Source organism: Mesoplodon bidens (assembly GCF_964165515.1).
Source record: "Mesoplodon bidens genome assembly, chromosome: 14".
In the NCBI taxonomy this organism is placed as follows: domain Eukaryota; kingdom Metazoa; phylum Chordata; class Mammalia; order Artiodactyla; family Ziphiidae; genus Mesoplodon; species Mesoplodon bidens.
The window spans coordinates 58,297,967-58,315,034 of record NC_138170.1 but is presented as its reverse complement, the minus strand read 5'-3'; the positions used below and the strand labels follow the sequence as shown (position 1 = coordinate 58,315,034).

At 43.6% G+C, this 17,068-nt stretch overlaps 1 protein-coding gene across 2 annotated transcripts in view; it reads left to right on the top strand.

Moving 5' to 3' along the window:
* GALM (galactose mutarotase) overlaps positions 1-14,274 on the top strand; it is a 100,906-nt gene extending 86,632 nt beyond the window's left edge. For both annotated transcript variants that reach the window (XM_081253525.1, XM_081253524.1), the window contains exons 5-7: positions 10,719-10,860; positions 12,361-12,535; positions 13,117-14,274. In XM_081253525.1, coding sequence (XP_081109651.1) covers positions 10,719-10,860; positions 12,361-12,535; positions 13,117-13,194 — 395 coding nt within the window. In that variant the 3' untranslated portion in view covers positions 13,195-14,274. The remainder of the gene's footprint in view (positions 1-10,718; positions 10,861-12,360; positions 12,536-13,116) is intronic.
* The last annotated feature ends 2,794 nt before the right edge of the window (positions 14,275-17,068 follow it).

Here is a 17,068-nt window from a genome sequence, read left to right as displayed (position 1 = left end):
CATTTCAGTAGTCAGTGTTTGATCAGGAGTTCATAAGGACTAATTTACCTTGTACTCTGTTTCTTAAGTCTTTTGCCCAAAAAATCAAGTCAGAGCTAGGAGCCCATAGGACAAGTGTAATATAACTGTCTTGCCTTCACCCCAAATATGGACAACAAGAGTCCATTCCTGTGACAGATTTAATGCCTTGTGACAGAGATCAGGAATGTTAGAGAATCTTGGTTCCAATAATCAGGTCTACATCATCTTCTTGCAAGAGTGAGGCAGCTGTAGTTGCCAGAGTGATAGTCACATGACCACTCTTGTCATTCACGGATGACAGTAGCCCTACGCCTTGTCCAGTTAGCCAATCCTGACTTACCTTTCAAGGTTAGCCTCCTGTCACCACCTCCGGAAAACCTTTCCTGACCCTCCTGGCTGCAATAGATGCTGCTGCTCCCTGCTCCATCAGGGCCCTTTGAATGCCATTCTCGTTGCATTTGTCATACTCTCCTGTAAGTTTTAATTTTTTTATCTGTCTCTTTCATCAGATTCTAAGTTCCCTGGGGTCAGTTTAATGGCTGGTGCATAAAAGATACTCAAAACTGGGTGAACTAGCAAATTTATATTTGTTTTTCCCTCATCCAAAAGTAATTGCAAGGATTAGTGTTCTTAAGGTAGAATCATCTAAAGGGACTTCTGTCAAAATTTGTCACCTCCTGTCTTGTCAAATCAAGTGCCAAGAGGTGAAAACATCCCAAGGCAGTATACTAGTTATCTATTGATATGTGATAAGTTACTCCCACTTTATTATCTCTTAACTGCTTCTGTGGTCAGGAATTTAGACAGGGCATATCTTGTCTCTATGTATGATGTCTAGGGCCTCTGTTGGAAGGTTAGAGCAGGGGCTGGAATCATCAGAAGGCTCATTCACTTGCATGTCTGGCAGTTGATGCTGGCTATTGGTTGGATGCTGTCAGCCAGAAAACCCCATGCATGGCCTTTCAATGTGACTTGAGCTTCCTTACAACATGGCGGCTGGAACCAAGAGCAAATGTCCTGAGGCAGAGAGGGCCAGGCCAAAGCCACTCTGTATTTATAACCTGGCCTCAGAAATCACATAGCATCACTTGTACCACATTCTATTGTTTGAGGCAGTTACAAAGGTCCATCCAGGCTTAAGGGAGGCAAAAAAGACTTCACCTCTCACTGAAGGAGTGTCACCATCACATTGTAAGTAGAGCCTGTGGGATGAATATAACCTGGTGTGGCCATCTTTGAAAAATGCAGTATGCCACAAGCAGTCATGGGGAAAAGGTCGAGCACCTGTAAGACTCCTTCATGTGAGATAAGAGATATGGATCAAAGCAGATGGATTTCATGAAGGCAGTGAGTTTTTCCTGTACTTCCAGAGGGCAGGTAATTATAACTGTCAGGAATGAGGAGCTAGAGGAAGATTTAAGGCCTTGTGACAGGCATCTGGAATGTTAGAGTCCTGTTTCCACTGCTCAGGTCTACATCATCTTCTTGCAAGAATGAGTCAGCTGTAGTTGCCAGGGTGACACTCACGTGAGCTCTCTTTGTTGAGGTCCTCTGTAGACTTGACTGTATTCCTGGCTCACTGTCACTCCAACATTACTCTTATCATAATTCTACATTATTTCATTCTCCATATTGATGATACCCTGACCTTTTAGCTTCTTGACGTCCTCTCCCAATGATCTCGTCCTCCAAGGTTTTCAGCTAATCACTCCTATGATCTTTGAGTCATACCCTTGACTTTATCACTACCTCTTATTGCAGCCTTTTATGATCACAATTTAAGATGTCTGTTTCAGCTTCAATGATTCTTCAATGCCACAAGAACCTATAGTCACTTGATCCTACCACCCTTTCACTGTTCACCTCCTCCCCTACTAAGATCAAAAGTCCATCATTAGAATCACCCCTTTTCATATGCTCTCCAGTCCCTTGCCCTCTCCTTTTTCTTTGTATTCTCCTAACAAAGCCCAACCCTGACTAATCCTACCCCCCCCATACCCTCTACAGCTGCCGCCATACAGCTACTGGTCTCATTCAAAATTCATGACAGTAACCTCAGGTGGGTCCTTAGTGGGGCCTGCACTCAGACTTTCCCTGAAATGGGGAAGCAGAAGTACTGCCTCAGGCCACTCCCCCAGAGCTGTAACCCCACACCTTTGGGTCAGAGCCCACCATCTGCCAGGCATTGCTGCTCAGACCTAAACACACACCCAGCCAACCTTATTCAGGACAATAAGAAATCCTCAGCTGAAGACGGCTTCTCTCTGCTGACACCACAGCTTTCTGGTGGCTTCAAAACCAAAGTTTGGTGATGTGACATCCTCTCTGAAGGCACCCTTTCCATTTCGGCTTCATTTTCTGTACACTCAGCGTTGCTGAGATAGCTATTTTGACATCTCCTTCTATTCTTAGCGCCAAAGCACAAACTCACATATGCACATATGCATAAACCGAAATTGAAAGAACTGCACATTCATTCTCCAAAGTCTTAGAAAAATCAAGAGTACTTGAGGGCTGGGGGTGGGAGGGGCTGTACCCAAGTCACTCCAGGGTGAGGTGGAGAGTGCCTGAGTAGGGGCCTGGAGGCTGTGACACTATGCAGGGACCTTGGGCAAGTCCCTTTAGCCGTCTGGGTTCCAACCTCATCTGCAAAGCGAGGGTACTAGATGAGATAATTCCTAAGGTCCTTTCTAGATCTTTCATTCTGACTTTGTCACAGGATGCTACAACATTCACAGTTGCCCTTTTTTTTCCCCTTTACTTCATTCATTCATCAGGTTTTCAGTCAAGTAAAGGCTCTGTTTAATGCTCAGAGGGTCAAAAATCAGTAGGACACAATCCCTGCCCTCTAGGGGCTCACATTCCTTATGGATATAAAGCTTGAAATAATCTTATAGCTATGCCTCAATGGGATGAATGTCTTGGGGAAAGTATGTGCAAAGTGGGATGAACAAAGTAGAAAAGGGGATTAGTTCTAGCTGTGGAGGATACAGTCCCTCACAGAGGAAATAGCATTAGAGAATTAGCATTCTTTCTTTCTTTCTTTCTTTCTCTTTCTTTCTTTCTTTCTTTCTTTCTTTCTTTCTTTAATTTTGGCTGTGTTGGGTCTTCGTTGATACACGCAGGCCTTCTCTAGTTGCAGCGAGCGGGGACTACTCTTCGTTGCGGTGTGCGGGCTTCTCATTGCAGTGGCTTCTCTTGTTGTGGAGCACGGGCTCTAGGTGCGCGGGCCTCAGCAGTTGTGGCTCTCGGGCTCTAGAGCACAGGCTCAGTAGTTGTGGCACACAGGCTTAGTTGCTCTGCAGCATGTGGGATCTTCCCGGACCAGGGATCGAACCCGTGTCCCCTGCATTGGCAGGCAGATTCCCATCCACTGCGCCACCAGGGAAGCCCAAGAATAAGCATTCTCAAATGACCTGGTGGGCTTTGCTGGAGTGGGGTAGGGGAGCCCAGAAATGTCATTCCAGTTACAAGAAAGGGTCCAAAGACATAGTGAATCTGGGAGACAAATTCTAAGTTTCCCATATGCCTGACCAGTAAGTGCATGAGGGAGTGTGTCAGGGCATGAGGCTGGAAAAGACAGATTGGAACCTTCTCTTTTTCTTCTCATTCAGCAAAAATCTCTTTTTTACAATTATCCCAAGTGTCTAAATTTTAGGTCAGGGCTTCGCTGCCGTTCTTGAAGTCTTACCCTCTCTAAGCTCTGCTTTGTGTTATATATGTATTTCCTGAAATTTAGCCCTTTTATTTATGCCATCCTCCTGAAAATGTTCAAACATATCATTTATCAAATATTTCCATGTAATGTATGGGGTGGCAAATAATAGCAGCTTTGTTTTACAGAGAGAAAAGCTAAAGTAAACATTGATTGCTCAATATCATAGATTGCTCAATATCAGGCTAATAGACATGAAATATGCCCTGGGTCCTTCCTTCATGAAAATTCCATGACTTTCTTATTTCTTTAAAGTCAAGAAAAGTAAGTAATTGATTGACTGATCCAGGCAATCACATTGGGACTATTTTAAGGGTTCGGTTTTGAGTCAAATATGGCTTTAAGAAAGAACTAAATATTGTGAGCACCATTTAAAGTTAGGGAAGAAAGCATAACATAAATTACCACTGGGAATATGGGTTGGTAAGATTAAAATCTTCTTGAGCCCACGTTAACAGCTGCTTCTTTTTCCCAGTCTAATTGTTTCATAAGGAAACACTGTTGTCTTTTTTAAAGTCAGTGTGGGAGATAGTTGGTCACCCAGACTTCACAGGACAGTAGCGCCCTGGTGGGTCACTATCATCCAGGATTTGGCCTTCGAGATCCAAAAAGTTCAGCCATCCTCCAGAACTGCTCAGGGTTTAGAGGACTGACTGAACTCAGACAAGGTGTATGTTTATAAAGCAAGCTCTTTATATTGTGTCTCTAGCACCATCTACTGGGAAACAAAAGTGCCTTTATTAGAATCACATTAGAATGTGTCAGAAACCCAACTGGGAGCAAAGAGGAGAAAAGGGGAGGAAGACGTTCAGAAGATTCTAAGAAACAGAGAATTAAGTATATGATATTGAAGTGACTTGTACATAGATGTAACCACTAAAACAAAAACATAAACTTTCTAAATTATCAGGAACATACACACAAACACAGACCATATTGTAAAAGATTTTTTTTAAAAGCAACTAGAATTCATAAACACAGAAAGCATACCATAAAATATAATGACAAACTAAGAACAATTAGAATATACGTGTCATCTTAATGCCATAAAACGCCCCTGTTAAACAGTCTCTCAGATTAAATCACAAAGCAAAACCCAGCAGAATGCTGTGTACAAACCAAGTGACTCAGAAACGTTGAAAATACAAGAATTCAAAAGCAAACCAAGCAAGTGAAAGCCAAAGTAGCAGGGGGTCTCAATCTGAACATCAGAAAAGGCTGATTTCAGGACAGAAAACATTCTGTTTTCTAAAGGATGAAATTCACAATGGATGCAATTCACAATGGAAGTTCACCAAAAAATGACCATATCTAAGACCATGAAGAAAACCTCAGGCAGTTTCACAAAATACAACACAGCCAATATTGACCTAGAAATGTTTTAACTCTCTCTTAATAATTCTTGGATCAAAAGGGAAGTCAAACCCCAAAACTAAGGATATTTAGAAAATAAATAATATAATTATTTATGTATAATGGAAATATATACATAATATATAGGAATATATAGTAAGCAAATATTATATTACAATTATCTATAATGGAAACTCCTACATGTGATATAGTTAAAGTAATGCTCAGAAAATTTTAGCACTACTTATATGAATCAAAAATTGTGAAGTTAAATGAATTAGGCATCTAATGCAGATATTTGAAAAAGAATAATAAAATAAACCCAAGAGAACAAAAGAAAAATTAACAAAAGTAAAAGAAATTATAATTTTGAAAAGAATCAGAAAAGGTAGTACTCATAAATCCAAGAGCTGCTTCATTGGAGGGAAAACCCCCCCCAATAAAATAGATATAGCATTAGCTAATCTATTCAATCCACAGAATTAGATATGAGCATAGGCAAATAACCACAGACAGATGAAACTGAAAGGATCATAAATTATTTCTTTCCTCAACTCTTTGCAAATAAACATGAGAGTAATATAGATGAAATGGATAATTTTCTAGGAAAATATATAAATTTGCAATTGTGACCTCAAAAAGAAATTTTAAATAGATTATCATAGAAATAATAGAGAAAAGTATGAGTGCATATGGAGTTGTCTAATGAAATACCTAGGAACAAATTTAGCAACAACCTCCAAGATAAACTGAGTGAAAAGATCAAGGTGGAAACAGGCTGTGAGTTTGTGGATGTGCATGGACGGGCACTTAAATGCTTGGATATCCTTGTAGTATCTCTGGAAGGTGCATGAGAAACAAGTGACAATGGTTGCTTCTGCTGAAGCAAACTGGATCTGTAGGGAACAAAGATGAGAGAAATTCTTTTCACTGTAGAGTACGACTTTGTAACTTTTACATTTGATATCTTTTAAATCGATTACATGTGTAAATATTACCTACTCAAGAATTCTTTTTTGGAAAAGTAGAACCAAGACAAAGGAAATAGATGCTTTTAAAGGATGTTTCAAAAAGAATACCACTTAACTTTTCCTAAAGCTGACTCTGGTAAGAGAAGGATCCTCTTGGTTGAACAGTGGACACCAGACACTAGGATGGTCTTAGCCAGGCCTCCGTGTCTCCCTCAGGAGCTCTGGAACCCAGGCACCCTCGCGGCTCTGTGTGAACTCAAAGACCCCAGTCCTCACGTGCCAAAAAGACTACAGTTCTGAGCAGAAGTTCTGAGTTAAGAAAAGGATACCCTCTTTTCACCCAAAGACAGGACATTCATGTTTCTTAGTATTTAGGAACTCAAAGAAGCAGAACCAAATCCTTTAAATGGCTAAAGGTCAGTTCTCTTTTTCCTATTTAATTTTTTAATGGTAAGGTACAAGTTCCTCATTTTTCTTAGCCTCCTAAGATTCCAGCCCCACTTTGCATGCTATATCTTTCCTCTAAAAATAGCAGGAACCAAGTTCCTAAAACATTATCCATCTGACCGCATGAAAGGAAAAATAACTCTCACCCTGAAAGAGTATGTTAAACACCTAATGTCTGTACTTACCTTCAAAATATATGATTCAGTTCTGGGACAGTACAAAAACTTTTAAATGTACCAAACTGTATCATTGTGTAGGGCTCTGAAACAGAGTCCCTTTCCTCTTTCCCCCTCAAGGAAGACTGGCCAGATTGCCTGGCCTGCTGCAGAGGAACCTGGGATTCTTTGTATTTGGGGAAGATCCTAGGACCAGGGGCTTCTCACTCCTAAGTGGGTCATACTTCTAGGGGGTGGGATGGGGTGCACCTCTGCTGTCATCTGTTCCTAGGGTTTTCTAGGTGAGCTGCTCAGAGCTTGTACTGGCTTCACTCTGGCTTTTATATATATGTTTTTTATGTTGTATACAGTTGACCCTTGAACAGTGCGGAGGTTGGGGCACTAACCCTCCATGCAGTCGAAAGTCTACCTATAACTTTACAGTTGGCCCTCCAAATCTGCAGATTCAACCAATCAAGGACAGTGTAGGGACTTCCCTGGTGGCACAGTGGTTAAGAATCCGCCTGCCAATGCAGGGTACATGGGTTCGATCCCTGGTCCAGGAAGATCCCACATGCCGCAGAGCAACTAAGCCTGTGCGCCACAACTACCGAGTCTGCACGTCTAGAGCCCGTGAGCCACAACAAGAGAAGCCACCGCAATGAGAAGCCTGCGCACTGCAACGAAGAGTAGCTCCCGCTCTCCACGCTAGACAAAAGCCCATGTGCAGCAATGCAGCCAAAAAAAAGAAAATTAAGAATTAAAAAAAAAAAAGGACAGTGTAGTACTGTAGTATGTATTACCGAAAAAATTCCATGTATAAGTGGACCCGTGCATTTCAAAACCATGTTGTTCAAGGGTCAACGGTATATGTATATTTATTTTATGTGTGTGTGTGTGCACACTTGTATTTATTGAGCTTCCCTCTGAAATAACAAATTCTGCAGGAATGGGGTAGGGGGTGAAAGTCAGTGATTTAGTCCAGCTTATTTGTTGTACTGATGAAAAACCCCAGGCTCAGAGAAGTGATTTCATCTAACTTTACTTAATCTCTTTCCTCATCTGAGGCATTCTACCCTACAACTGCTACTACTACTGCTGCCGCTACTACTATTACAATACACACACACACACACACACACACACACACACACACACACTACCACCTTGTACTTCAGCTGTTTCCTCCACATCGATTATTCTTCAACCTTCTTCACCCATTCAACCTACCATGACCTCACCTCAAGTCTCAGCTCAACTAATAAACTTTTATCCATGAAATCTCCCCAGTCCACCACATCTAAGCCAACCCAGTCTTACTGCCTGTCTTCTTTCTTACAGCTGTGCCTCTATGGGAGCACTCTTCACACTCTGTGGTTATGAGAGGCTTATATGTCCTCTCCCTCCTTCAGACTGCAAGCAGCTTAAAAAGGCAGGTCATGTCTCATCTACGTATCAGCTCTGCCCAGCAGAGTGCCTGGCATATACAGTAGGTGTTTAATGTGTTCATCGATCAGAAGAGTGACTGTGAATAGGCTCCTAGCCCATTGCTCTGGCTCTGTCATATTCCAGGAACATGCCTATGAGGAGGAATTCTTCCGCACATTCCCTGGGCTTTCTTAACTGAGCTAAATTCAAAATATTTGTGTACGTTGTTTCAGATGGCTCAGCCTAGCATATAGGGAAGAACAGATCTGAAAGTTGGGAAGAGAATGAAAGGTGATAAAGCAAAATGGCACAATATTCAGAAGAATGTAAAACCCATGTTATGGCCTTTTGGCAAACATGTCTAGAGGACTGTCTGCTGAGAAGTTTGCTCTCTCCCTTGGATCTCCAGAGAAATTACTCACAAGATAACGCTGATTCCTCTTTTTCGCCCACAAAGCCCTGATTTTTTTTTTTTTTTTTGGCTGCACCGCCTGGCTTGCAGGATTTTAGTTCCCCAACCAGAGGTCAAAACCCGGGCCCTTGACAATGATAGTGCGGAGCCCTAACCACTGGACCGCCAGGGAACTTCCTCAAAGCCCTGATTTCTTGTTCAGTGGTTTTAGTAGAGCAGAAGATGTGGCAAATTATTTTCACATATTTTATCAACTCTAAGATGCCATCAGTTGTAAAGTTCACCATTATTTTACATTCCATGAAGGAAAAAAAACACCCTGCCAGTTAAACCATGACATGACATGATTTCAGAGATTTTAAAATATGAAAATGAGGGAATTCCCTGGCAGTCCAGTGGACCCTGCGCTTTCACTGTCGGGGCCCAAGTTCGATCCCGTGGGGAGAACTAAGATTCTGCAAGCCGAGCAGAATTATAATATATATATATATATATATATATATATATATATATATATTTTATAGCCTATAATATATATGAGAAAATGAGTGTCTTAAATTGAGGAAATATGGTATATCAATATCACAGTTGTTGTTTGATTATATCAAGTTGTGTGGATCTCAGTCTCATCTGTTACACGAGCAGTTTGGACCAGATGAGCTCTGAGAACCCTCCTGGTCCCAACACCCTTGAGTTCTGTAACACCACGAAGGGATAGTCTTGACTGGGCATCATTTGTTGTGTAATAACCACCAAGATGGGGCTCCCATCCAGATTCTTTCTGTGCTTTGCCCTTTAAGAGTTGAGGGTCTTCACACTGCAGTGTCCTCCCTCAGGACTGGTCACCCACCGACATCATTGAAAAGAGGCTTCAGAATGTCCCACCTTGATAAGAACAAATATACTTATTAGAGGTTGAGGAATCTGGCTTACACATAGGAAGGGGGTGGTGCTTGCCAACTATAACTCCTCCAAGAAGCACTCCTAGAAACACAAAGCTTTCATTCAAAGGATTGACTCTGGGCTTCCCTGGTGGCGCAGTGGTTAAGAATCCACTTGCCAATGCAGGGGGCATGGGTTTGAGCCCTGGTCCGGGAAGATCCCACATGCTGCGGAGCAACAAAGCCTGTGTGCCACAACTACTGACTGCGCTCTAGAGCCCGTGAGCCACAACTACTGAGCCCGTGTGCCGCAACTACTGAAACCTGCGAGCCTAGAGCCTGTGCTCCACAACAAGAGAGGCCACCACAATGAGAAGACTGCACATTGCAACGAAGAGTAGCCCCTGCTCGCCGCAACTAGAGAAAGCCTGCATACAGCAATGAAGACCCAATGCAGCCTAAATAAATAAATAAACAAACAAACAAAGGAGTGACTCTAAAAGTGGCTAATAGTAGAGTGGCCATACATCCTAGTACCCCCCCAACTGTCTCGGTTAACTCATTTGTCCCAGTGTTGTTATTAACAGTTCCCTCTATGTTTCAAGTCTACTGACTGATCAGGGAAGTGATTGGGGAAGAGTGGCTACCAGTGTCACTTTGGCTAATAATGGCCCCAAATGGTTCAAAAATCACTAATCTCAGGGACACTGTTAGCATCTGGTTAGCCAGTACCAGGTATTAATAATGCTCAGTTATGAGCCCTGGGATATTTCAGCATTAAAGCAAGAAATGTCAACAAGGTGATTGACTCAGTGATTAGGACAACCATCACCCTTTATCCAACTTATTCCTTAACGGAAATTATGCGTTTCCTTGACTTTTGTACTTTTTTTTTTTTTTTTTTTTTTTTGCGGTACGCGGGCCTCTCACTGTTGTGGCCTCTCCCGTTGCAGAGCACAGGCTCCGGACGCGCAGACTCAGCGGCCATGGCTCACGGGCCCAGCCGCTCCGCGGCATGTGGGATCCTCCCAGACCGGGGCACGAACCCGTGTCCCCTGCATCGGCAGGTGGACTCTCAACCACTGCGCCACCAGGGAAGCCCGACTTCTGTACTTTTTTTACGCTTGGATGATTCTGAGTGTTATAGCTGCTGCATCTTGCAGTCAGTGACATTCTACAATTAAGGAGCTCCAGTCATTTATTATTCTTAGGATCTGGACTGCTACCTCCTTTACAACTTGAAATGAAGGCTGGGAGCGTAGAACCAGTGGGTCTTTAGGATATACAGATTTTACTTAGGCATTTGTCACTCTTTTTTCTGCCTCTTCCCACCAGGAGAAGTTGCTCCAGTGCAGGGAACTGCATTTGACCTGAGGAAGCCAGTGGAGCTTGGAAAACACCTGCAGGAGTTCCACATGAATGGCTTCGACCACAATTTCTGTCTGAAGGGATCTAAAGAAAAGCGTTTTTGTGCACGGTAGGCACTTTTCATTTGCTGCCTGTACTTTTCATTTGCCTTTCATTTGTTGGGAAGAAAAGATACCAACTCCTATTTGAGGAGCTTTTCCTCTGCCGTATTAATGCCACTTACTATGCTACAGGGGACCAACTACCACATCCTATGTGCCTTTTCAAAGCTCCTATTCCATAGGTGAATACATCTCCCCCCTCCCCCATCATACCATTTTCCCTGTGCCCCTACCTGGCATCCTGTCTCTTTGCTTCCCCTCTCCCCATCTCTGCCTGTTCTCTAAGGCCCTTTTTTTGTTAGAAGCCCCAACTCCTCCTGACTGAAGTCACCTCTGCTTTCCATGAACTTCCAGAGCCCTTAGTCCTTTCTTGACTTTTGATGTATGATTTGCCTACTTCCATGACAAGCTGGAGGTTGCATCTCCCTTATAGCACTCACCACCTCCAGCCTTGTCTGACAGGCATCTGTGTCCACACTCTCCTTCTCACTAAGTTCCAAGTACCTCGTGCCATCTTACCTTTGTGAATCTCTACCTTTACCCTAACACCCTAATACTATGCTCGGCACTAGCAAATAATCAATAAATGTTTGCAGAATGAATGGGTCTTAAATAAAGCAGAGAAAATAATTTAGGCTCTAACAGAAACAGAAAGAACTTCAAAAGCCTTCTCTTTTTCAGAGCCCCAGCACCAAGACCCCAGCTGTGTTCTTCTAGCTCAAGCCTGCTTTTCTCCTCTGTCCCTCCTATTCACATTTCTCTTTCCACGGCCCCCACGTGAGGAGACCCTCCGACCTCCCCGCCACTATTCAAACCCTGGCCTTTCTCTTTCCAAACATCTTTCCCCGAACCTCTTGGTTGACTACACGTTGTGGGGATGTCTTACCTCGGTAAGTCTGTAAGACCCAGCCTTTCTTTATCTATATATCCCTTTGACCCCAAGTATAGAACCAGGTAGGTACTCTCCCATCTGTAGAGGCCTGGTTTGTTTAAAAAAGGAAACAATTTGGCAGAAACCCAGAACAGATCTATTCTGGGGGGATCTGGCTAAAGAGCCCTGCCTGCTCTAGCCCCAAGGGTGGCGGGCAGTTTAATTTGGAGAAGCATCTATTCTCTTTCAGAAGACATAGCTGGTTGTCTTGCCAGACCAAGCAGAGAGCTCCACCTCTTTATGAGAAAGTATCCCAGCCTAACTACCTGTCTCCAACCTGGCCGCCCCCAACACACACAAACACATCTGACTGGGGTGAGTCCCTTTTGCCCTTCCCCAGAGAAGCCAAGCTCAGAGTGAGAAGTTGCTATTGGGGATCCTCAAAACCAGCTACTCATGCCTCACCTAAGAGGCTGCCAGAAGTTCCCACCATGCTCTTCTTACCTTTGTCTCCTCCATATATGTTGTCCCTGCTCTGCGACTGGGTCTAATTCCTGTCTCAGAGCTGCTTCCCAGCTTTTCCCTGTCTGCTTTTCCACCCTGGACCTATATATATGTGGTCTGGCTTTATCCCTAGGGTCCATCATGCTGGGAGCGGGCGGGTACTGGAAGTGTACACCACCCAGCCAGGGGTCCAGTTTTATACGGGCAACTTCCTGGATGGCACACTGAAGGGCAAGAGTGGAGCAGTCTATCCCAAACACTCTGGTTTCTGCCTTGAGACCCAGAACTGGCCTGATGCAGTCAATCAGGTAAGTCTACAAGCCAGCTTGTTAGAGTGGTGGTGTGTCCAAGGTCACACTGGATGACAGAGGTCATAACACGCAAGTCAGACTTGGTCTGTATGATTCAAAAGTCTGTGTGTGTTCTCTTCTCCAAGTCATGAACAACGCAGGAAACTCTTAACCACATTACTAAAATGGCACTTACATGTTAAAAAAAAATCTATTATTTTCTGCAACCACAGTGTTAAGATGATCCTCCAAATCTTTTCATCCTGTTTACTTCCTCATAACTTTCTTTTCTAGCTATTGCATAGAGTAATACTCCTCAAAGCTCCAGCCCATAATAAGATGCTTGCAGCTTGCACCAGAATGTAAATCAACCCTGCTTCCTTAAGAAAGTCTTGCTGTGATAAAGTGTGTTTAGTGATGTGATTGATTTTCATTCTGGTTCAAGTTCTTTATCTCATTGCAAACCAATAATAAACAGTTCTTACACTGGCAACTGGTTCACAGAACTGGTCTAGAGACCAGTCCAGAAGCCATCCTGAATGGTTAAGGGTGCAACCTGGGCTGGCAAGGTGTAACCTGTATTGTTTTCCCCTTCACAGCCCCACTTCCCTCCTGTGTTGCTGAAGCCTGGTGAGGAGTATGACCACACCACTTGGTTCAAGTTTTCTGTGGCTTAAGGAAGTGTAAAGATATGACCTGCTCCAGGGCCAGGTTTGGGAGCCCCTTCAGGAGCCTGTCACCTAGGCAGAGATGAAGATTTAGAGGCTTTAAAAGTGATCCTGTGAATTAAAATCATACAAATGGTAGCTGTCATGATAGTCTGAATAAATTTCCTTCCCAAAGACTGGCTCCAGGCCAGGTCTAATGATCAGCTCTATTCTCCGTGCAGTGAAGAGGACCCAGCCATCAGTGTCATCATCTAAGCCTTGACTGTAGCCCAGAAGTGGTAACTGAGCTCCTTGTGTTGGCTCCATCTCTCCATTCTGCCTCTTTCTTTTCTACTTTTCACCCTTTCTTCATTGATCCTACTCTCATTCCTTTTCTTTTTCCTCCTTCTCTACCTCACACCACCTTGCTTTGGACTTTGGAGTTTTCAGAGGCCACTTAGCTCATTCAACCTGCTGGCAGAGGGACCTCTCTGCCCCGATACGGCAACAGATGATGGAGAAGTGAGCCAACTGAGGCTTAGAGGGGATAAATGACCCACCTAAAGGCACAGAGCTAGGAAAAATTTTAGCCAGGGCTCGAGGTCAGGTCATGTAAATTCAAGTCCCCTTCTTTGCCTCCACTTGTTTTCCAGAGCATTCCGAGCATCACTGATGGGCAAAGAAGGATCTGACCCTTACTCTGTTAGAGCCATCCTTTCTTCCCAGATTCACTTTTATAAGAAGCTTTAGTCTGTCTCTGAGCCTTACAGATGGTGTGACTTAAAGTGCAAGATCAAAATGTCCACAAAGAATCTGTAAATTAGATTCTCTGCCTTTGGGGTTGACTGAGAAAGCCCAGCCCAGCCAAGGCATGGGAAGGAAGCCATTGGAGACAGGAGCTGTGTTAGTGTGAGGAGGGCCTTGACTGAGGATTGCACATTGCACCGAGAACAGATGTTGTTATGTAGATGAGCCTGGGCTTCCCTCCTTTCCTGAATAACTGAATCATCAGTGATGGGTTTGGGTTGGTGGTTTTTAAAGAAATGTATCTTATACTATTATACACTAATAATCGGTTGAAATAAAATCAAAATCTGCATCTTCAGAAAACTCCCAGTTTCTTCACTTATCTTTAGATCTGTCAGGCATGGACCTTTGGGAAATGGACCAAATATAATGGTGTTCTGGATTCTACCATACTCTCCAATACAGCCCCAGCATCTTCCTAGAGGAACACTACTTAAATGGCAGCCTATGGAAATTCCTATACTTCCCCTCTCTCTTAGCAACAAAAATAAACCAGAGTTTATTTCTTAATTCATTTCAGCATGGATTTTCTGAGTACCTATTGTGTACACAGTTCTCTCCTGGGTTTAAGGGGCTCAAGAGGTAATGTCCCAGATGTAGTTATGTTCCTTAGAGATACACAGTCTCTCTGGGGAAAACAAGACTAATAGTAACAACCAGATGATATAGAATTGCAGCACGACAGAGCTGGGAGCCCTGAGCACTACCTTTGCTCCTGGCTTTTACTACATGGGCAATCTAATTTCATTTGGCCTCAGTTTTCTCACCTGTAAGGCAAAGGGATCCGACTGTAATTATCTGGAAGGTGAGTATATGTCTGCAGGCTGCAACTAAAGCTAGCCACTAGTGCAATTCATGTGAGGTGGTGAAAACAAACACGGTACTCAATATGGAAAACACCGTAACTACAGAATTATTAAAGCCTTGTTGAAAATGCAAAGATGCACTCCAATGCAACCCCCTCCCCCAAGAGTAAGTCTCCAGGTCCCCAGGAGTCCATGCCTTCTTTGTAGAGTCCATACAACCCTCTACCCACAACCAGACTAGTGCTGTATTATTCTGAGTACTGATCTTTCACAGGTGAGCATATTATTGACTTCAGTTTAACGATCTATGGATTCCTTGTTTCAAATTCATATGATACAAGTTCTTATTATTAACTATGAGATTTTCATTTTTCCAGTTCGCACTCATTTTGCCTAACAAGGTAAGATGCAATCCAGTGGTTAAGACACACTTCCAGTGCAGTGGGTGCAGGTTCAATCCCTGGTCGGGGAACTGAGATCCCACATGTGGCCAAAAAAAAAAAACTTGAAAAAATACAGAACTACCAGCAGAAGAAAGGAGGGAAGCACAGCATGTACCCTCTTCCCTAGCTAGTTCCCATTATCAGTTATAACCATTTTAAACAACTGGATCACAAGTTTGCAATGGGCTTTTTGGATATTTTTGACAGGACTGCAGTCCTTTTCCCATCGAGGAATTTGTCTTCAAGTTCCGACTTCTCCAATTACTCAAATCATAATTAAACTCTCAGATGGTCTGGGTAGCACTGCCAGCTATAGCTGGCAGTGTAAGCAAGTCAGCAAATCCTCTCTTCAAATGTAGGAAATTGATAAAACAGTTCCAGTGCTCTGGGAACTGACCCAAAACATACAACAACCCAAGACACTTTTATGTTTGAAAAACTGCTGAACTTTTGAGTAGGAACAGTGGAAGGCTGTGGCATCCTTGCCTGGGGCTGCTCCCATTCCCTTTATTCCCCCAGCTCAGTCACTGTGGAGCTTCTGCCAGAGCAAAACAGAACACGAAGGCCAGGAGATTGCTATGGTCAGAAGGTGGGGGAGGTTCTCATTTTGGAGTGGTAGGTGATATCCATGCTCAGCTGCTTTGTCAATAAAAATGACTTTTGTGCTACGAGAGCAGGGAGGGTTGATAGTTCTACTAGCCTGAGTTTGCAATTATGGTTGGAGCAAGCAGATTTCTGGGTGATCAGAGGCTACACACATACATAGCAGAGACCAGAGAGGGCCAAGCTATTCATACACTCCTAGCCAACCCTGAGGCCGCATGCATGTGCAGAGGAAATTAAAAGGGACTTAGCAAAAAGCTAAAACAGACTTGAAAACAGCCTGAACACGGAATCAACTCCCTACCTTCACACAGATCCATCAGCAGACGGCAGAAATATGGTTGAGGTGTCTGAGCACAACTATCCAGTTGCTGACTACTAAGCAAGCTATGCAGACACAGGGCAACCCCTACAAACCTGAGCTTAAAAATAAACACAGGGACTTCCCTGGTGGTCCAGTGGTTAAGACTCTGCACTTCCACTGCAGGGGGCATGGGTTCGATCCCTGGTCAGGGAACTAAGATCCCGCATGCCGCTTGGCACGGCTAAAAGAAAAACTCTGAGGAGTCCTATCGGACAGAGGTCCCCAACCCCTGGGCTGCACAGCAGGAGGTGAGCGGTGGGCGAGCCAGCGAAGCTTCATCTGCTGCTCCCCATTGCTTGCATTCCCGCCTGAACCATCCCCCACCCACCCCCACCCCAGGTCCATGGAAAAGTTGTCTTCCACAAAACTGGTCTCTGGTGCCAAAAATGTTGGGGACCACTGCTGTAGGAAATAAAATTTGTTTTTAAAGAAAAAGAAACTATTAAAAATAAACACAAGAATGTTTTCAGAAATAACAAAAAACACTGAATAGAAATTACAAAAGAACCAAGCAAAATTCTGAGGTTGAAATGTACACTAACAAATGACAATTCTAACTAGAGAGGCTCAGAAGCAGATTAAAGATGGCAGGGGAAAAAAAAGTGAACTTGAAGACAGATCAATAGCAATTATTCAATCTGAAAAACAGGAAAAAAAGACTGAAGAAAATGGAAGAGAACCTCAGAGATCTGTGGCACAACAATAAGCACATCAACATATGTGTAATGGAGGTCCCAAAAGTAAAGGGACAGAAAAATATTTCAAAAATTAAGGGCAGGGCTTCCCTGGTGGCGCAGTGGTTGAGAGTCCGCCTGCCGATGCAGGGGACACGGGTTCGTGCCCCGGTCTGGGAAGATCCCACATGCCGCAGAGCGGCTAGG